This window comes from Gadus macrocephalus, chromosome 15 (assembly GCF_031168955.1).
Source record: "Gadus macrocephalus chromosome 15, ASM3116895v1".
Lineage (NCBI taxonomy): Eukaryota > Metazoa > Chordata > Actinopteri > Gadiformes > Gadidae > Gadus > Gadus macrocephalus.
Genome location: NC_082396.1, coordinates 8,363,511 through 8,385,808, shown reverse-complemented (window position 1 = coordinate 8,385,808; position 22,298 = coordinate 8,363,511). Strand labels below are relative to the sequence as shown.

The 22,298-nt window shown below is 46.4% G+C and overlaps 1 protein-coding gene and 1 long non-coding RNA gene across 4 annotated transcripts; one reads left to right on the top strand and one right to left on the bottom strand.

Annotated features, from left to right (window-relative positions):
• Positions 1-3,272: 3,272 nt before the first annotated feature.
• On the bottom strand, positions 3,273-21,998 carry LOC132472930 (EGF-containing fibulin-like extracellular matrix protein 1). 3 transcript variants are annotated; one of them, XM_060072799.1, is made up of 11 exons: positions 21,819-21,998; positions 21,263-21,372; positions 21,020-21,065; positions 20,353-20,685; positions 10,286-10,408; positions 9,664-9,783; positions 8,621-8,740; positions 8,151-8,270; positions 6,495-6,621; positions 6,069-6,261; positions 3,273-5,532 (listed from the first exon to the last, which is right to left on the bottom strand). In XM_060072799.1, the coding sequence occupies exons 2-11, from the start codon at positions 21,347-21,349 to the stop codon at positions 5,371-5,373; spliced, it is 1,431 nt and encodes a 476-aa protein (XP_059928782.1). In that variant the 5' UTR covers positions 21,350-21,372; positions 21,819-21,998; the 3' UTR covers positions 3,273-5,370. The 3 variants fall into 3 exon arrangements, with proteins under 3 accessions (XP_059928782.1, XP_059928781.1, XP_059928783.1); XM_060072798.1 differs by lacking the exon at positions 21,819-21,998 and having other exon boundaries at positions 21,263-21,566; XM_060072800.1 differs by lacking the exons at positions 9,664-9,783; positions 10,286-10,408; positions 21,819-21,998 and having other exon boundaries at positions 21,263-21,565.
• Positions 14,411-18,554, top strand: LOC132472932 (uncharacterized). Its single transcript, XR_009529219.1, has 2 exons — positions 14,411-15,022; positions 16,124-18,554. It is a non-coding gene; the product is annotated as an uncharacterized LOC132472932 (long non-coding RNA).
• Positions 21,999-22,298: the final 300 nt, after the last annotated feature.

Sequence of the window (22,298 nt, the reverse complement as noted above, 5' to 3'; positions counted from 1 at the left end):
GTAAAATGTGTAAAATGTGTGAGTGTGTTTCTGTGTTTGTGTGTGTGTGTGTGTGAGTTTGTGTGTGTGTGCGTGTGTGTGTGAGTTTGTGTGTGTGTGTGCGTGTGTGTGTGTGTGTGTGTGTGTGTGTGTGTGTGTGTGTGTGTGTGTGTGTGTGTGTGTGTGTGCGTTGATGGATATAAGGTGTCATGGCAACGGCTGAGCCCCCTAATTCTATTCCAAATAAATGAACACTTATAGCAAGATGGGCTTTGGATAGCATTACCTTATGTTTTAACTGTTGCCATGAGTTCCCGATTCCCCGTTTTGCCCTCTGCTGCAGTGGATTAACGTTATCCCAGCAAAAAGAACATAAACATATAACATAATATAATATAATAATACTTCTACTTCCCAAAAGAAGCAGTGCACCAAACATATATGGTACCACAGGAAAACAAAGGAAAGTGTATTTCTTCTATCTGCGGATAATGATCATGCTCTCATATCGCGTTTCCCATATAATTTTGTTATGGTATAATTATGTTCTGCTTTCTGCAGACAAGCTTTAAAAAGACAGTGTGGTACATCGCCACCAAGCAAAACCCCTCTCTGAGGAATGGGCCCAATAATTGTCTGTATATAATTACATTCACTGCACCCCAAGGCCCATCTCAGAGAATCTGCTCCGGAGTTCGTAGGAACTGAATCAGTGCAGATAGGGACCTCCAGGTGACTTAGTGTCCTCCTCTCTAAAGGCTCCTCGCTTGTGTGCTTAAGGTTACCCTGCAAGGAGAGTGTTTTCTTTGGCTGCGTGTTTTCCTTCACGATCGTCAGTCACATGGTTAACAGCTGGCGTACAGTGGCAACAGCAGCAGAGCTGAAGGAAACGTGCTCATGGAGTTCACCCTGAAGACACTACGCATGGACACACACACACCACCTGTGCGTATAGCGGAGGTGTATGTGTGTGTGTGTGTGTGTGTGTAATGGGGTTTCTGCCTGTGTGTATGTGTGTTGTTGTATTTGCGTGTGTGTGTGTATGCGTATGTTCGTTGCTTTGTGTGGATGTTTGTGTGTGTCTTGTTGTATTTGTGTGTGTGTGTGTGTGTGTGTGTGTGTGTGTGTGTGAGTGTGTGTGTGTGTGTGTGTGTGTGTGTGTGTGTGTGTGTGTGTGTGTGTGTGTGTGTGTGTGTGTGTGTGTGTGTGTGTGTGTGTTTGTGTCACCGTTACTGTCACTTATGTGCCAGTGGTAACAGTTGATCTCACCCCCATTATATCTTTCCGGTCTCAAAAAACATCTTATTTCTCACCTCTTTTCCCAGCTCACCTCTTCCTGAATCCACCCTGGCTATCTTGCATAAATCCCCCAGAGGAGAGCGAAGGGAGAGAGAGAGAGAGAGAGAGAGAGAGAGAGAGAGAGAGAGAGAGAGAGAGAGAGAGAGAGAGAGAGAGAGAGAGAGAGAGAGAGAGAGAGAGAGAGAGAGAGAGAGAGAGAGAGAGAGGGAGGAATTGCAGCCCATAATATTAAGTGTTTGTCTCTTTATGAGTTGCCATTTAATATTTTTGCTTTCAACAGGAAGGTTTCGGGGTGCAGGTTGAAGTCTCCCGACGTCTCGCTGAAGTTATTGTTCAATTCTCCGTCAACTTCTGACTTACACAGACCTTATGATAACCATTCAACAGCATTCAAAATGGTAAAAAATAAATGGTAAATGTGCGTGTTTGGTTGTTCAGGTATTCAGTATTCTATCTGCCGCTCACGTGATTATCTGGTCTGCACATGGGCACCCGTTGTCCATGTGAACATGAGCGTCTGAACCTGTCCCACACAGCTTGTATACACATGCTGAGTATATACAAAGACACCTTCGGGTTTCAGGGTCAGCAGATTTCCACCCTACGAGTGATTATGGAGGACACGGAAAACCTTTACATTAACAAATTGTGCAAGTGCATTATTTTTAATAATAGCAATTACTTTTTATTTTTTTGCCTCAAACATGGAGACTTGTGTCCGAATGTGTCTCTAAGTATATTTAAAACATTTCGGACACTGGGAGGCAAACCTAGGAGAAGCCACAACAAAACATTAAGAGAGAACCTATATGTTTTCATTGCATCACCGCCATGCTGGAATGAGGAGTTGACAGATGGTGGCAAACCCTCAACCCGCCTTAACACATCATTTGTTTTCCCCTCTTTGAACCCCGGCCAGCGACCGGAGCTTTGATGTCTTTAATAAATCGTAAATGTCTCGCTACACGGAGAGATGAACTTTTCCCGAAAAATAGAAAAAAGCATACAAAAATCCTCCCCCCTTGTGGAATATTAATCACGAACATGAAGATACAGAAAGTGTTGTCGTGCTCCTCGGGAACTGGGAGGAAGGACTGAGTCACTGCTGTCGAGGTGGTTGCTTGTTTCCGTCTTGTCTCTCGGGGCTTGAACCTCACGCGTGAACAGCAGAGACTCGTATGCGAACGAGAAGCTCCACCGAGCAAGGAGCAAAACATGAGGGGTGTGTGTGTGTGAGTGTGTGTGTGTGTGTGTGTGTGTGTGTGTGCGTGTGTGCGTGCGTGCGTGCGTGCGTGTGTGCGTGTGTGTGTGTGTGTGTGTGGAGGGGGTGGGATGGAAGGTATAGTGGGACAAGGGTGACACATCGTGTATCAAACGGGAACACATGGGCCCATTTAAGCGTCTTTACAGCTTAGTGATTGAGTAACAACTTACCGAAAAACACACCCAATTACAGATTATGTGTGTGTGTGTGTGTGTGTGTGTGTGTGTGTTTGTCTGTGTGTGTGTGTGTGTGTGTGTGTGTGTGTGTGTGTGTGTGTGTGTGTGTGTGTGTGTGTGTGTGTGTGTGTGTGTGTGTGTGTGTGTGTGTGTGTGTGTGTGTTTCAGCCTATATGCATGTATAGCACAGATTTGGTCAGATTTGGTCCAGGGCCCACTTGGTGTATTGGAACGCATGACTACACTGCCAACACCCTATTGGCCCAGGGTTCCTCTGAACAAGATAGATATGATGGCCAGGGCATTGTGTATTACACTGACTTTATCATCATTAGATTCCCATGATGTCATCTTCACCTTTTCCCAGAAGCGTGGAAAAGTGCTACGAAAAAACAAAAAACCTGAGTATGTTTTCCATTACATATGAAGACAGATGTTATTGAGCTTGACAGGTTTAGTGTACAACAGCCCCTCGCGACGTAGCCCTCAACGTCTCCTCAGAGGTATTTATCTCTTTAGTTTGCGAACGCTGAAAAGAAAACAGCACGACTCTGTCCCCTTTTCCATCATATTTTATTCAACATCATAATTTTTTGCTCCTACGAGTGTTCAGTTCAAGATACAAGTGGAAAAAAAAATATATTGGCTATTTTAAATACAGGAGAGATACAAAAAACAAACACATTTAGGTATTTGAAATGAACTTATTTGAATGTTTTTAATAACAGAGCTGGCAGAATGACTAAATAAGCCTGCTAGTTGCATCGTGTATACTTATAAGGCACAGGTTCCATGTTGAACAATAACGCATGCTCACAGCTGGTCACAGGAAAACAAAATTAATAATTCCAGGAAAATAAACAAAAGAGAGTGGCGAGTAGTTGGGCATGTTTCCTTTTTTTTCAGTGCTACTTGTCTACAGTGTGCAATATTAATGTGTCATCGACAAGACAAAAGCTGTGCGGGAAAAGAACGAAGAAGACACAGTGATCGATAGTTCTAGGCAGTCGGCCCGCGTCAGGAGTGCTGGTGGAGTATTATCCGTGTGAACTCTTTCGCGATCCCCTGGCGTGTGTTTGGTGAGAGCCAGCTACTGGGGGCCACGCGTGTTAATATCGCCGTCAGGCAAGCACGGACGTAATCGGTGGACTGGCATGGACTCTGGAGCCAAGTGGACTTGTTGACTGTGGCCCCTGTGCGGTGGTCCGTGGTGGCTTTTTAAAACATGAGCTAGGAGAAGCGGGGAGCCAAGCTTTTTTTTTTTTTTTCTTACGTATGCCATCATTTGGTGAGCGTGTTCTCTGGCGTGAGTGTGTGAGTGCCTCTGTGGCCCAAAGAGCCGTTGAGCAAACATTTAGAGTTCAGGAAAGATTCATAACCAAAGGTTAATAAAATGGCATGACAGAAATACATAAACAGATCAGCGACATCTACCCAACGAAAAGGGCCTGGGGGGGGATTGGAGAAAACTTCTCAAACTTTCCCTCAATCTTTCATTATCATCCATTATTCCATATCACACCGCAACACACCATCACTCACACACGCAGAAACACGGGCCCATATACGCATGAATTGATGATGAATGAGAGGTTATTGGATGCAAGCCTGTTGTCACAAAGAAGGTACTATTATTTATAACAGCAGGACCCCAGAGAATACAATTCTACCCTTTTGGACAGCTCTGGAAATGATTACTCCCGAGTATAAACACAGGCAACTTTCCTAGACTGAATGGGGAAACTGTATAATAGACTCCTCCATTCTTGAATAAAAGGCATTTCATTGACAAAGAATGAAAGGGCAAGCAAGTGCTAGCAACACTTTCACTGGTACGTGCTGCATTTATATTTTAAGTTGACCTATAATGCACCTGGTAATTTTTCATTCTAAGTCTAGAAGAGGCTTTTGAATATCACTATTGACCCAGGGGTAAGCTATTAGTTAGTGCTGTTTAAGAGAAGCATATATATATTATATTTACAGCTGCTTAAGGTAAATATGAAGAGGTCTGGGAGTTTGGATTGGGAATACATGCATCCCTGTTTGGATGTGTGTCCAATTCATTGTCATTCATTGTCATGGGGGCTGGGGTCTCTTTTATAAAATCTTTCCCTATTCACTAGCTGCAATACAGCCGATAAACTTGCTCCCATGCTTGGTAAGTGTGCTTTATCTGAGATGTATTTGGACCTAGATTCACAAGTGCTATGAAGCATCCATGCTACACACTTTAAAAGGATTTCATTCCAGGGGTAAAATAATTTAATTCACCCTGCACCAAAGAAAAAGCCTAGTGGACACATGGCTTGTTCTGGCCTTACTCTGGTTTGGACTGGCTTCGATTGGCTTGGTCAGGACCTGGAACATTCTGGCCTGTACTGGAATGCTTGGCCATTGACTGGCTTGATCTGGAATGTTCTAGAACCAACTGGCTCGGCCTCTGGCCTGTTCTGGATTGGATTGTCCTGGTCTGATTCGGGTGTTTTGGATGTTTCTGCGGTTTAAGGAAAAAGCTTTGCTGGAGAGTCTGACGGTTGTGGTTATGAATCTATCTGTACTGCTGAGCTGTGGGGCTGTTTCTTGACAGGGCTAGGGGCTAGCCTGGCAGGACCCTTGGCGAGGGGGGCAGGCTGTGGGCAAGCTATGTGCTTAGAAGGCGTACGGCCCCACGATGACGGTGAGCCGCAGCAGGGAGCTGGAGCGGTAGTTCATGGTCATGTGCTGGGTGATCATCTCCAGGTCCACCACGTGCTCGCTGGGCCCGCTCAGGGGCTTGGTCATCACCAGCATGGCGCTCATGTTGCTGGAGCGCTGGGAGGCGAGTGGGAGTGGGTGAAGGGTGGGAGGAAGGGAGGATGGATGGATGGATGGATGGATGAAGAATGGAAGAAAGAGGATGGGAGAAAGAGTGGATGGATGGATTGAGTGATAGATGAATGGGTGAAGGGTGGGAGAAAGAAAGGATGGATGGAGTGATAGATGAATGGGTGAAGGATGGGAGAAAGAGAGGATGGATGGATGGATGGATGGATGGATGGATGGATGGATGGATGGATGGATGGATGGATGGATAGAAGGAGGAATGAAGGAAAGAATGAAACAGAGAGAAATAATTAACCAAAGAACAAATAAGGAAGAATTAGTTGCTGCATCAAAAATCAATAGCTGATTACATTCAATCAAGGTTATAACGTTACTGTGTGCGTGAGCCGGGCTGCACATCTTTTAAAATCTAGATCGATTTTTAAAATATCACGTCAATACATATTTCTGTTAGAACCTTGTTGGAAACATTTGCGTTAACGTAAGTACACATGTTGTTGGGGAACCGTTGATCAAACCCTTACCCTGAGGAAGAACTCTCCGGCCTCGTTGCCTGATTTGATCCTGAAGGTGTTGTGTGTGTTGGCGTACATGTTGGTCGCCTGGATCTGGAAGATGTCCGACGGCACGGGGCGCTCCGATTGGATGCTCATGTACTTGTAGATGATGGAGGGCGTGACGCCCTGGCAGTCTGTCTGGGAGCGGCAGCTACAGCGGCTGCGAGAGAAAGGGTACATTCAATTGATCACTTTTGATTTTAATAATAATTTGTGTTATATTTACTAAGTTAGAAAATACTTTTATGGAAAAGCAACTTAAAGTGACTCTTAAACATGATACATGACAGGAGTATCCTGCCTCTACGTGTTTAGCCTCTCTAGTGATATGTAGCAATGCGGTCCAGCGTTAAATAGTCAGAGGCTAAAAGAGGAGGATGTGGTCCAACTGACTTCTCGCCGGTCCTGACGTAGGGCTCCAGGCAAGGGTTGCTGGGGTAACAGCGGAAACTTCCATAGTAGTTCCAACACATCTCGTCCTCCCTGCAGTCATGGGTGCCTTTCTCACACTCGTTTATATCTGGATCACAGGGAGAGAGGGAGAGAGCGCGTTGAGTCAGAGGGACACGAGAGTCAGAAATACAGCTTAACATACAGCTACAGCTACAGCTTAATATATCCTGCAAAAACAACACAGATTTATACATACCAAGATAAATTCCGGTAAAAAACAGACAGTAGAGAGGTAAAGATGTCTCAGATTCCATAAAGATCATAGCTTGGTCTCTCCAAGAGACCAAAGGTTATACTTAGAGTTTGAAGCATGCTTTAATTTGTAGTTCTTATTTTAAAATGTTGGCAAATCTTTAGATAATTATATTGTCCTTGGTTTCATTTAATTTATCCTCCTGTGTCCAACAGGGAGACGAGCCGTCCCACAGGGACACAGTAGGTCCTACAGGGAGACAAGAGGTCCTGCAGGGAGACAGTAGGTCCCACGGGAGGCAAGAGGTCCTGCAGGGAGACAAGAGGTCCTGCAGGGAGAAAGTAGGTCCCACAGGGAGACAAGAGGACCTACAGGGAGAGAAGAGGTCCTGGAGGGAGACAGTAGGTCCTACAGGGAGACAAGAGGTCCTACAGGGAGACAGTAGGTCCCACAGGGACCCAGTAGGCCCCACGGGAGGCAAGAGGTCCCACAGGGAGACAAGGGGACCTACAGGGAGACAAGAGGTCCCGCAGGGAGACAGTAGGCCCCACGGGAGACAAGAGGTCCCACAGGGAGACAAGAGGTCCCGCAGGGAGACAAGAGGACCTACAGGGAGGCAAGAGGTCCCACAGGGACACAAGGCGCGGGAACATGACTGCCCCTCACCTGACCAGCCGAGGCGGGAGAGAAAGGATAAAAAAGAAAAAAAGAAAGAAAGAAAACAGCTCCCCTTTGAAGAGGACTTCTGGGCTGTAAATGTCCCCACTTAGCGAGGAACAACATCATAAATGTGACATCATAGCGATGACATAGCGGGGGAAACACAAGGTCACAGTGCCTGCTCTGCCGCTCGCCATGCTTCTTTCCATGACCTTAGAGCCAGGGATTTGTTGGGGGTTGGGATCCCGAGTGCAGTGGTTTACAACGAGCTGGCCCTGAGGTAATGCTACAGAACAGGAGTTGGGGGGGCTGGATGGATTTGTATTAGCTAGGGTGTCCGGGTTCGATCTCTGAAGTCAAGCCCCACTATCTACTATTTGTATTTAGTATTTAGTAACATTGCGAACGCTTTTATCCGAAGCAACCAGTGAATTCTATTAGATACGTGTAATAAGGAGGTAGGGCATTAAGCATCTTCAGACCTATCTAACTTTTCTGTAGTCAAAAAGTGTTTTGTTGATTGTGCCCCCAAAAATATACAGTCTGTTAGTCTGTTAAGTAAGATGCCTAACTCCTGCATGTTCCTTTATTCTTGCATCTGCGTTTATAAGCTGCTTTGGCTAAAACACATACATATTAAGGCGCAGGTGGGACGACGTCGTAGCCCTATAGGAGACGTTAGGAGTAAGATTGACATGGGTGAGGACCAATAGAGATACAGGGATGGGGGGGGGGGGTGGTACCTTGACACAGCCTGGCTCCGTGGAGCTGGTAGCCGTCCGGACACTGGCAGGTGTAGCTCCCTTGGGTGTTGATACACTGGTACTGACACATGTAGCTGGAGAAGCTGCACTCATCGATGTCTGGGAGGGAGGAGACACATGGATGGATGGATGCATGGCTCTGATGTAAATATGTACACACATGTGCAGGCACACACACACACCCAAACGTACGCCCACACACACACACACACACACACACAAACACACACCCAAACGGAAGATATGTATATGCTGACACAATTTAAAAATATTAATAATATAAAAAAGATTAGGGTTAACAGTTACGTGATTCCCAGAATAATTCATCAATCAGTGCTTGTTGCATGTGTACGTGCATGCGTGTGTGATCGGTGTCTGTTTGGTTGGCACGCTTGTTTTTGTGTGTGTGTGTGTGTGTGTGTGTTTCTGTGTGTGTGTGCAGGCATCACCTTGACAGGAAACGGTGTCTCCCGCCAGCTCATAACCCTGGTGACACTGGCAGAGGAAGGAGCCCAGCAGGTTGTAACACTGGTGCTGGCAGGGGCTCTGCAGCTCACACTCATTCACGTCTGAGAACGAGAGACGTGCACTCATCAGGCACTAGATGGACATGACGAGAGACACCATGTCATTACACTGCTGCTCATGTCTTTTCACTGGCTTCAGATCCAGCTTGACCTTGACCTATGGGCCGGTCTCATTTTAACTGCTGTATACATTGGGTGTTTATTTCCTTGTCCTTGAGTTTTATTAGAATGATTGAGGTATTATTGTTATTATAAATAACTGGGCCATCAGCCCATCATATCAAAGCACAACAATTTCAGGGAGAGATGTCTCTCAGTGAGAAGGATATCTCTGACATTTGGGAGACAATGGCGATGATAGGTAGACAGAACATGTTACGCACAAACATCACTCCCTCATTCCTGGGATACCTCTCCTTCCTTTTCAATCCATAACGCCGTAAACAAGGGCAGCGGCTAAGCTCCTTCACTATTGTGTTCTTTTGCAAGTATTGTATTGTATTGCACTGGTGAAAACCAACTAGTGTCAGGAGAATTCTATATTGTCTCCATTCAAAAACAAAAGATTATCGACATTGTTTTTTCAGATTCTGTAAATGTTTCCGTCGAAGCACCATATGCTGAGCCATTGCGTAAGGTCCATTTCTTTCAACCTGCAGCTCGGGACTCACTTGGGATCCCTTGATAGGCAATCGGGTCACAGGAGACTGCTGAAATAAGCTAAAGATATTTGATCCTCCTTTTTAGCATTTTAGCCAACTGACTGCTTGACGATTCATAGCCACAAGCAAACTACCGCTTATCAATTATCTTGCAGCAGAGCGATGCGATGACGTTGTCGCGGGACGTTGGTATCACCTGCAGACGGGGATGTGGTACAAAACAGTTTGTGTGGAAGCAGATGCAGAAGATGGGGGTCGCAGGGCGAGAGAGGTCGGGGACCACCGGTGGAGACGTTGACTCACCCACGCAGCTGTGGTTGTTGCTGGCCAGCTTGTGACCCGTGTTGCACTCACACCGGTAGGACCCGGGGAGGTTCACACAGCGGTGCATGCAGAAGTGGGACTGGAGACACTCGTCCCTGTCTGCAGATCACAGGCACGCATGAGAGCCGCACGTATACACACACACACACACACACACACACACACACACACACACACACACACACACACACACATGTGCAAGTCATACTCCCATACAGTCACACAAATGTTCGCTTTCACACTTTCACACTTGCACACACAGCTTCCATTTAGTTTTCCCATTTAAAAAACTCACTTTGTTGACGCTTTTGGGATTATTTTATTGTTCCTTTTTCCCCTGCCTGTTTTTACTTGCATCGACCTGCACGTATCTTGTCTATCAGGGTTTACCCACAATTATGTTTTACTATTATACATGTAAATACATGACCAAGCATAATACATTCATCAATGGTAAATTATAAATGGATGCCATGGTTTAACCACCACCACTACCACTACCACTACCACTACCACTACAACCCCCGACACAGGGGTGCTGAGCACAACAGATCAGATCATAGACTGACGGGGACGGGGACGGGGGGGGGGGGGGTCTCACCGACACACTGGTCACTGTTCCTGAGGTAGCCCTGTCCACACTGGCAGGTGAAGGACCCCCTGGTGTTCAGGCAGGTCTGCTCAGGGCCGCACGAGTGTCGGCCCGTCGCACACTCATCGATATCTGCCACATGCAGACACAGACACACACACACAGACACACACACAGACACACACACACACACACACACACACACACACACACACAGACACACACACACACACACACACACACACACACACACACACACACACACACACACACACACACACACACACACACACACACACACACACACACACACATTTTGTCAACCAAAGGAACAACTGTGGCCGTCTCTATATGTCTGTATTAATTCTTGAACGAAAGCAAGTTCACATGAATAACTGCTCATGCACTCGGCCTTTCTGCACCTATTGTGATACAACAAAGATAAACTACGAACAGGAAGTGGAAGATATAATAACCTCTGCAGCAATCCCATGTGTTTGCATATGCATGTACGCATGGACGAGCCCAGGGAATAGAGATAGGAGGCAGAGGGCTCCGGGGCAAGAAGCTGGCAGAGCTTATCTTCTGATAACAGCAGGGAAGGGCATGGAGTGTGTGTGTGTTGTAGAAAGAGAGAATGTGTGCCAATCTGTGTGTGTGTGTGTGTGTGTGTCGGGGGGGGTAAGAGAGAGAGAGAGAGAGAGAGAGAGAGAGAGAGAGAGAGAGAGAGAGAGAGAGAGAGAGAGAGAGAGAGAGAGAAAGAGAGACTTCGTAAGTGTGGCAACTAACTGGGCAAGTGTGTTTTGTAAATTCCAAAATCATGTTGATGCCCCTCCTCTTGTATTCTCTGACACACACACACAAACACACAAATGCACACACACAATCTCCATCAACCTTGTGTTGTGCCAACATAAACAGGCTGTGCCCATAGTTTGCGTTAGGTGAGCAGAACACAGATGTCGGCCTCAGAAGGCAAAGAGAGGGGATTTTCAAACGCTAGGGATGAATGATGAAGATAAAACGAGAGAGTTTGAGTTATGAATGTAACATATCTGCGGAGAATCATCATCGTCACAGGTGTTGTTACGTTTGTTTGGAGCCAATGAAAGGGGAGACGACACATCAAACACAGAGAAGAAGGTATCCAACTACTGACATGTATATGAAATGGAAAGAAAACGCGACAGCGAGATACAGTTCCAACATACATGACACCTCTGCTTTAAGCATGAATCTCACCAGCACTTACACTGCTAGTGGCTTGTGATTAAGAAGAGCTATTCTCTCCGGAACGCGTCAGAGAAACACCTCTGACTCCATCTCTCTCCTCTCTCTCTCTCTCTCTGTGTCTCTACCTCACTCTCCCCTACGCCGACCGACATAAACACGTATGTACCCGTTACGTGCACGCTCCACGGAGACCACCAGCAGTTCTCCTGGGTGGTCTCCTGACAACGCATCACACAAGCATGCACACACACACACACACACAAGCATGCACACACACACGCACACACACGCATACACACACACACACACACACACACGCACACACACACACACACACGCACACACACACACACACACACACACACACACACACACACGCGCACACACACACACACACACACACACACACACACACACACACACACACACACACACACACACACACACACACACACACACACACACACACACACACACACACAGACATGCAGTCATACACACATACATGTACAGATTCACACACACTTAGCAGAGCAGACATTAACAAAAACATGTACAAATGCGCGTGTTTGCACGCACACACACACACACACACACACACCTGTGGGACCACACCCTCGCACACAGACCCAACAAAAAGTCATGCGTATGATATAGCTTAGTAAAATAAAATGATTGTAAAATAAACTTCTCTCCTACGATGGGGAGAGCAGTGCTTCCTAGGGAGCTTGCAGCATGTAGTAGAAGTTGGCCCATCGACCACTCCTCCTCTAAGAAGCTTAAAGCTCTTGCTAAATAAAAGCACATGTGCTCCACTCAACACCATATATCATTCCCGGGGAAATGGTGACGGCTACCTTGTCACTACAACCTTTAAAAATCTGCCAACATGCTTTCGACAAAGGCGTCAGAGGGGAACGGCTGGGTGGGGTTCTCTCCCTCTCCCTCTCTTTCTCTCTGAATCCCAGAGTAGGCTATCACACTGAGCACCGAGCTCTCGTAAAGGTCCTGCCGCTTGCATCACACCAGAGCTGCAATGTCCACTTTGTACGCATGCTAAATGTCCACTTGGTCTACAGACAAGACTACTGTAATGTCATCTTGGTCTAAAGAGAAGACTACTGTAACGTCCACTTGGTCTAAAGACAAGACTACTGTAATGTCAACTTGGTCTACTGTAATGTCCACTTGATGCACATGCTAAATGTCCACTTGGTGGCCATGCTAAATGTCCACTTGGTCTACAGACAAGACTACCGTAATGTCAACCTGGTGCGCTTTCTAAATGTCCACTTGGTCTACAGACAGGACTACTGTAACTCAGCCACATTTGTGTTGCCCAACTGGTGTACAAAGTACACTTGTTTTGTCCACACGGTGTACTTCGTCGACATGCAATGTCCCCTTGATGTACACCAAGTAGACATGTGATGTCCACTTGGGGTACATAGTAGACTTGTAATGTCCACTAGATGCACACACAAGAACACTGTAATGTCCTCAGATGCACAGCCATCGTTCAACGTCCCATGAATGAATGTCTACTTAAATTAGCTAATTATTTACGTATGAAAAAGTCGAATCGAACAAGCCACCTGATTATAGGAACAGAGAAAGCATATTTTAATGATCATTTCATGTGAGGGTTATCAGCACCGTCGCTCTTGTTCTTTCTCTCACTCTCTTCTCGTTCTCTTACACAATTGATCTGCTCTCCTCCTTCTTAACTGCGCTCTAACTCTCGCTCTTCTGTGTGTATCTTTCCGCCCTTGATGGGGTCTTCTCCCTATCATAACTGTGATCTATCTCTCTGGCGGAGCATCATTCTGTGGTGTCCAAGAGTTGTTATGTCGACGTACAACACATAACATCCAGGGAACCACAAGGGGGTTCTCCCCAGGGCAGAGGGGAGATGCTGAGGGAAAGAGTGATCGGGAACCGGAGGGCGGAGGCCTCCCCTGCTCGTTCGAAGGGAGATTTAAGGCTGCTTGTGCTGCGTGTGATGTCACAGGCAACCTCCCAGCGCTTCAGGGAGATTAAGACTTAATTCCTCCCGGGATTTAGGGGAGCAGTGAGGGCTGGCCACGGCTCTGAGTGTCTATTTTGTTTTTTGGGGTGTGTGTGTGTGTGTGTGTGTGTGTGTGTGTGTGTGTGTGTGTGTGTGTGTGTGTGTGTGTGTGTGTGTGTGTGTGTGTGTGTGTGTGTGTGTGTGTGTGTGTGGGGGTTGTGGTGTACGAGAAGGGAGTGAATACATGTGCATTTCAAGACTTGTGTGTGTGTGGGCATGTGTGTGTGTATTTCTGTGTGTGTGTTTAGGGAGTGAATGCATTCAAACTGAGGGTGTGTGTGCGTGTGTGTTTGCATGTGTGTTGAGGATGGTGAATGCATGTGCGTTTCAGCCCGCCCGCACGTGTGTGTGTGTGTGTGTGTGTGTGTGTGTGTGTGTTTGTGTGTGTGTGTGTGTGTGTGTGTGTGTGTGCGTGCGTGTGCGTGTGTGTGTGTGCACAAGCTGAGGTGTGTGCGCGTGCCTCTTGACTGAATGCATTTTATGGTCTCATCTTATTAACACTTTGAAAAAGTTATAAGTTTAAACAATGTTATAAGGTACATTGACTCCAATTTGAAGATTATACACATTCAGAGTAATTACATTATTCTAAGTGTGGACATACATTATTGATGTGCATGTGTGCATGTGTATAACAGTAACAGTATTCATAGATATGTTGCATGTGAAGGGGCTGAACGAGACATAAATGTGAGTTCCAGAGACCGAAATAGCTCCTGGATTAGCTGCAGAATGTTATTTTCTCATGCTTTTATTCTGACATGATAGGGCTTGTTATAATTATCACTTGGGAGTATTTCCTATCATGCGTTCGCAGAAGCACCAAGGTGGAAAGAAGTTGATGTTTTAGAGAGTCATCTCCTGTGTTGGACAAGATGTCCGCTTCAACACGGGCCAACCAGATCTTTGGGTAAGCAGAGATGTTATGACAATAAAAACAGATTACATTTCGCAACGTTGAAGAGACCGTCCACGATAATGTCCACGCTAACACAGGCCTTGGTGGTGTCTGATTCCCGTTATCATCTATTGATTTTATATGTTAAGTATTTTAGTTACATTTCAACGCCTCTGATCGTTTTTTATATTATTTTGCAATTTCAATAAAGTGACCAAGTGCCGAACCGTCCATCGTCCGATCATCAATACACAGTCAATTTTCGTTATTCATTTTTTCCGTTCAGCTGTTCAGACGTGAGCCAGCGCTGTCAGGGAGCCGTCAGCATAGCTACAGCTGTGGCGACAAACTGGTTTCAAACAGGAAGCAGGAGGTGTGAACGCGGATCCAGACAAAAAAGAAGACAAACTGCGAACGGCGTCTCTCCGAAGAACGAATGCCAAGTACAACAACACAACAAGAGGGATTCCTGTCGCTTGGTGCGTGCGAAAGGGTCAGCCCAGAGCAGGGATTTTACAGCGTTCCTGCGTCCTTTTTCCATCATGAGGTAAGCGTAAAAAGGCAACAAGGTTGAGCCCGTCAGAGTAGGAAGCAGCTGGCTTGAGACAGCAGCAGCAGCCTCCCTCCCATAGCGGGAGAGACGTACCAACAGCAACATTAAAGCCACTTCGATGACCGTTACCCCCCTCTTTCACCAGCTTGGGCACAGCACAGAGAGGAGACACCATCAAATCACCACAACAACCACAGCACCAACAACAACTAGCACCACTCAGATCTTTGGTTAGATTGTCCTAGTGGGTGAAAGCTCAAAGACACACACACACACACTAACCTCAGCCCTACCCAACACAAACACACACGCTAACCCTACCACACACACACACACACACACACACACACACACACACACACACACACACACACACACACACACACACACACACACACACACTAACCCTACCCCCCCCCACACACACACACACACTAACCCTACCACACACACACACACACACTAACCCTGATCCTACCACACAGACATACACACATACACTAACTCTAACCGTATCCACACACTCACACATCCCCCCCCCCCCCCCCCCCCCCCACACACACACACACACACACACACACCCACACACCCACAGTGTCTTCAGTTTGAACTTTCCCTGCTTCAACCAGAACCATTGCGTGTCTGATCCGTCATGGCACCTTGAAGGCGTGTGTTGATAGAGGCCGTGCAAACCACAGCTATTAGCGGAGGGGGTTCAAAAGGCTAAGGCGAGACAACCAGGTGTGTCTCGTGCCCTCCTCCGCCACGCTCAACAACGTAACGCCCCCTGGACATAAGTGGGTCAGCGCTGCAGAGCTCTCATCAAGCAGAGCACCCCTGCGTTTGATCTCGCCTCGCCTCTGTGATGCCAGTGGTGGCGGTGGTGGGGGGGGGGGGGGGTGAGGGGGAGGGGGAGGGTGAGGGTGAGGGGGGAATACACCCCCACCTACATCCACTTTTCTTTTCATGATTTTTCGTCTCTTTTGTGGTTCTTGATCTTCCTGCTGACATCTCGTCTCCTCCCCGTTCAAAGACATTTATTCTGCTGTCCCCCCCCCCCCCCCCCCCCCCCCCCCCCCCCCCCCGCCCCCCCAGCCCTTATCTTCTACCACAGAGGAACAGACGCCCTCCCAGGAAGACATCTGAGGAAGGTTTCCCAGCTGAGCTGTAAACTAGGGGGGAATATCGTGGGTGTCTACTGTAATAACTACGGATGGGGAAAAAAAACGATTGGGGGCTGAAACATGTTCTCCCTTTCGGAACTGTTGAGAAATGAGACGGCAAGGAGAGCTGTCAAATGATTAAACTCTGATAAGGTCAAATTCTGAAGCACCCGTTGGCAGCGTCCTGTGTGTGTGTGTCTGTGTGTGTGTGCCTGTGTGTGTGGGTGTGTGGGTGTGTGTGTGTGTGTGTGTCTTGACACGGGGCTGGTCTTTCCGTGCTGCATTCCTGCTCCTCACGGATCGATCGTTGCCTAACTGTCAGGCGGGCTTTGTAATTCCTCCCATCACCAAAGACGGGAGAGGATGGGAAACGGAAAAAAAGCAAATACCAGCTCAATGACATTCCCGAGATAGTCCTCCCGTGGGCATTGTGTTCGACTGGAAAAAAATGTCCTTTTTTTGTGTGATGGGTTGTACACGGAAAAGTGCACGGAAAAGAAATCTCAGTTTCCCTGTCACTGAGAGGGCTTAACGGGAAGACTTCCTACTCGGCAGTAAGAGAGCGTTTCCTAAGGCTGCAGGTAAAACCGTCTCTGGGCTTAAGTGGAATTAGTGAGGCACGCCGATGGAAAACGCTGCATGCATCATGCGAGCCAGACAGGTAAACAGGAGTGGCGTGTCTTCTCATGTCACCCACGGCGCTGGAGGCACTGAAATGTGTCTCGCGCACGGACTTCAGGCGAATAGGTGCCAAAAGTGCACGCTTTCGGCACCTTTCGAGGCACTCAGCGAGCCTTACTAGAGCCATCCCGGGGTGAACCGGGGACCAGAAGTGGTGTAGCGGTGGTGTGAACACATGTATCAGGTGTCATTTGATTTGTGTGCTACGTCCTCAAATGTGACCTTTTTAAAAGCCTTTTTTCCACGCTGGACGCCTTGGGCCCTGACTCTATAAACAAGAATCGTTAAAATGCCCTCCAGGCACTTTTGATTTACCCTCAATTATTAGTTTGACCACTTGATGAATTACCCCCATTTAGTTAGCATGACGCTGAAAAACGTTTAATAACCAGACACACTACTACACACAAATACACACAGCTACAGCATGCCATTTATATGGTAGGCAACCACAGTGGTCCCTCCCCAGCTGTGAGTTTGTGTATGCGTCTCGTGTGTGTGAGTTAGTGTTTGCATGCGTGTGTGTGTGTGTGTGTGTGTGTGTGTGTGTGTGTGTGTGTGTGTGTGTGTGTGTGTTTGTGTGTGTGTGTGTGTGTGTGTGTGTGTGTGTGTGTGTGTGTGTGTGTGTGTGTGTGTGTGTGTGTGTGTGTGTGTTGGTGTTTGTGTGTGCATGTCTGTGCATGCGTGTGTGTGTGTGTGTGTGTGTGTGTGTGTTTGTGTGTGTGTGTGTGTGTGTGTGTGTGTGTGTGTGTGTGTGTGTGTGTGTGTGTGTGTGTGTGTTTGTGTGTGTTTGTGTGTGTACGTGTATGTAGAGGCCGGGGGGAAGGTCATGGAAAGGCAAAGCCTCATTAAGCTGTCTTCTAAATAGTAAAGATTCAAACTCTGTGTGTCCCTAAAACAACACCTACTGTGTTGCTGTGCACATTTCAGGTCAAAGGGACTCAACCCCTCACTGAGTATAAGTTATAAAACAACAAATACTAATTTCACAGTGATAAAGAGCACACTTTACCGTCACATTAGTAGCAGCATTTGGACCAAGAAGTTTCATGTTAAGGAAAGAGATGTCCACTGTTGCTTTAACAGATATCCTATCAATGGAAAATAACTACAGAGCAAAAAATTGCTTTTAGTGAAACTCAGAACGCATAACCAAGTTTCACACGACTAGTAGGACTACTCATCTTGACCAACACCTTCATTATACAGTGATTTCACTACTGTGAAAGGTGTGAGCGATAAACACACAACCCCTCCATCCTAGAAGTGAACCCTGATGTAAGAAGGATTTAAACACTTAGGGTTCTACCACACATGGATGTAAAGCTGAACAGAAACAACCTATATGCAGAAGAGCATGTAGTATAGGAATTGGCTTATTGTGGAAAATAACATGTGGATGAAGGAAATAACACGATGTAAAACGGGGACTATATCCCTCCACTGAGTGAAATACTATCATACACCAAGATGTGTTTAACAAAATGCCAGTAGTTCAAGAGGAATGGCCTTTATAAAGATTTGTTACATCTCAGTGACAAATATGTGTTGAAAAGTGTGTGTGTGAGTGTGTGTGTGTGTGTGTGTGTGTGTATGTGTGTGTGTGTGTGTGTGTGTGTGTGTGTGTGTGTGTGTGTGTGTGTGTGTGTGTGTGTGTGTGTGTGTGTGTGTGTGTGTGTGTGTGTGTGTGTGTGCGTACATGCATGTTTGCGTGTCACCGGGTGTGTTGAACATGCATGCCAGCTCATGAATAAGTGCTATATCATTACCAGCTAGTGCCTGTAGCTCACTGATACATTGCCATGTTTTACACTCCAATAAAAACACAAATGAGGAGAAAGAGGGGACTGGTGCGGAGAGTTAGCTTCACGGCAACACATAAAACACCCTCCTTACACTTAAGTCTGATGTCAAATGAAATGTGTTGGTTTCACTGCAGCTCTGAGACACAGATCTCCCTACACCACCACTCCCTGCTTCCAGTGTTGAGAGACACGCTCTTGGATTACATCTGTAGAGCGGACTGCAACTCTCTTATTACAGCTAAGCTTGCGTTTTAAAAAAAAATGAACTGATCTGACTGTGTCAGCCGACAGACAGAGCTAACTGACTTATAGATCAATGAATTATCTTACAGAGTCATCTAACTGACCGCGACAAATTAACTCATATAACTGACTTATATAAATTACTTATCTTACAGAGTCATCTATCTGACCCGACAAACTAACTAATCTAACTGACAATGAATTATCTTACAGAGTCATCTAACTGACCCCAACTATCTAACTAATCTAACTGACTTATCTAACTAACTGCACTGATTTAATCACCAAACATAACGACTGGCTGAAATAATGGAGTCATATCCCTGAAACTGAGGTGCCACAACATCTGACAGAGCACAAGGTGAATAAGTTGCACACACCTGTTGTTTGTGCACATGTGTGTGTGTGTGCGTATATGTGTTGGTGTATGTGTACTGTGTGTGTGTGTGTGTGTGTTTGTGTGTGTGTGTGTGTGTGTGTGTGTGTGTGTGTGCGTTTGTGTGTGAGCGGGAGGAGAGAAAGAGGGAGGGGGAGTGAAGAAGAATATTTCCGAAGATCAAAGAATCCTCACAATTGGGAACACACCCACTGGCTATCAAAGCTCAGACCAGATAACATCCTGGAGCTAAGGGGAGCACTGTCTGTATTTTAGCACAAATTACAGACATTTGTTCCGAAAGAAGCTGAAACTGAGCCAAAGACACACAATCAAACGGCACCCTTTAGAAAAACAGGTCTGAGGAAATAAATTTCGATATTACAAAAGTTGCATTTGAATGTGGCTGCTTTTCAACAGTTTCAACAAAAAATGGGCCTAGCTACCCCCTATCAGCTAAAGCGGTCCAATCAAACGCACGTACACTGATAGGCGGTCATTGAAAGAACTTCCATCTCAAACACACACTTGGTGGAGTTAAGGGTCCTTGGCTGAATTTCGCCCACAGCCACAGCCCAGCCTCCATCTGCTTTGGTTCTGCTCTGTGTTACACATGACCTACGCAATGGGTTGGGATAACTGATGTACCACATGGGGGATTGTATCGTGCTCCCTGTAGTTGAATATTGGTATGCTGTTGGTATTCTGTATCAGAGATCTGTATGTCATGCTTAAAAACCTACAGCCGGTAGGACCAGAAAAGAGTGGCCCCACACAGCCATATTAAATTGTTTTACCATTTTTTTGCAATAAATTGTTACATCTATGACATGAGTGATTCGTGACAGAACTATAGTGAATAGCAATACTTGCAAAAGACACCCTGCTGTGATAGTGCTTTAGTCAAACTCTTCTTTATTGTCTAACTGTAACTGATGCCAGTACTGCACTGTTGTTAAAGTGAAATCCAAGTTGCACTTCAAATGACACAAGGGTGTTCTATCCTGACCTTAGACTCTACCGTCCGCTACCCACCAAGCGCCGCGCGGTCCTTACCTCTGCAGACATTCTGCTCATCCACAGCAAACCCCAGGCTGCAGCTGACGGCCCTGGGCCCCGGATAGACCCCGCCCCCGCCCCCGCCCCCGCCCCCGGCGCCGGCCCCGGTCCCGGCAACGACACCGGCACCGCCGGGGGACACGATGCCCGGACGGGGAACCACGGCAGGGGGTACGACGGGGCGGACGGTGTCCGTCTGCGCGCCCTGGTCCTGGCTGTTGCTGACGTAGATCTGGGAGTTGTGGGGCAGGCAGAGGTAGCCGCCGAAGTGGTTGATGCACATCATGCCGCCCTTACAGGCGTCCTCCACCAGGGCGCACTCGTCGATGTCTGATGGAGAGAGAGAAAGAAAGAGAGAGAGAGAGAGAGAGAGAGAGAGAGAGAGAGAGAGAGAGAGAGAGAGAGAGAGAGAGGGAAAGAAAAAAGAGAAAGAAAGATTTAAAGAAAGAAAGAATAGATGCAGAAAGATATAAAGAAAGAAATAGAAAGGCAGAAAGATAAAGAGCACAGATAGAAATAAAGTAAATACAGAAAAAGGAGAAAGAAAGTGAAAAGTCATTTTTTATGAATTGTTTGTAAACACGGTGACGTGAACTATTATCTCAGAAAACTCGGTCAGTACGATATGAAGTCAAAGCCAAAGTTGTAATTCACCATGTCTTACCTTTGCATTGCTCCCGAATAGGATCATACTGATACCCATCCGTACACTGCGTAAAAAAGTACAAAACCGATCTTAATTATGCTGGTGAGCTCGTGATTCATTGAAATGGATCCAGATAACCGCAAGTACACACAGCATTGCACCTCAGACACGGGCATGCAATTTTTTTTAAAAAACGTGTGATAATCACTAAAACTGCAATAAAACAACAAATTGTTTAAATCTCTTAGAAGTTCAGCCTACCGAATAGATGACTGGCTCCTCTGCATCCTGAGGGTCGGTGAGGACGGGAGACAAGATGGCACAGAGGCACACACAGATTCCAAGCATGTCGGCTAAACGCTGGAGTCGAACTGAGAGAGATGGATGCAGGAACCAGAGAGCCGATTGGATACAGTACGCGCGATCATTTTGTGCTTGACAGCCCACACGTTTTAATACCAGTTATTACATCATTCGTGGAATTGCTAAACGAGTCCTAACAATCCCCGCTGCTGACCCGATGTTTATGTTGGCATGACTCCAAATGAATGTGCGACTTCAGTGAGTGAAGTGTTTTTCTGCTGTTTTCTCCCACCGGGTTAGTGCGTAATGCGCGCAGTTCTTGCGTAAACATGTCCTGTTTTGTCAGACGGGTGCATCGAACCTGTTCACTCGTAGAAATGCCTGGATAAATATTTAATAATTACCAGAATATCATTACTATCTATAGTTTTTGGACGAAATCGAGCTTCCTCCTGTGGTTAAAATACACAAAAGGAGTGTGTATTTTGTCTATCGTCTAAATTTGGAGACGTACCTGTAGTTCTACCTGCCGTCTCTACCTCAAACAAAGATTGTGCAAAAAACTCTATTCCGTTATTTTTGTGCGTATCACGGGATAGTCTTCACCGACCAGCGAGAGATACAGTGTGGCAACGGATGGTTGGTGTGCAAAAACTTCTGGCGAACATACGGTTCTGTTGGAATGTGGTGGGCGGTGTACCGGCCAGGTAGAGCTCCGTGTACGGTGGGACATCTGAATATATATCTCTCAGTCGGTTGCGCAGATAGGCCTGCACACTATCTGCGCGCTAATCTGGATGCTACTGCAGCGTGGCTCCCTCTATGGACTGTCCAAGTCCAACAATCTTTTTAGAATAGTTGGATTTCGTTTATTCAAATCCTGTCTTTTGGACACTACATAGGCCTACAATATGTATAAAAAGTTACTATTTTACAACTTCATCAAATTATTATTTATGTATTTACCAAGCGTGCAAAATGATTGTCCATCTTA

Coding starts and splice junctions, on each gene's coding strand:
- LOC132472930 (XM_060072799.1), bottom strand. CDS start 21,349: ATGCTTGGAATCTGTGTGTGCCTCTGTGCCATCTTGTCTCCCGTCCTC. Junction 8,741..9,663: donor CAACAACCACAGCTGCGTGG/GTGAGTCAACGT, acceptor TCTCGTTCTCAG/ACGTGAATGAGTGTGAGCTG. Junction 8,271..8,620: donor AGACACCGTTTCCTGTCAAG/GTGATGCCTGCA, acceptor CCTCCCTCCCAG/ACATCGATGAGTGCAGCTTC.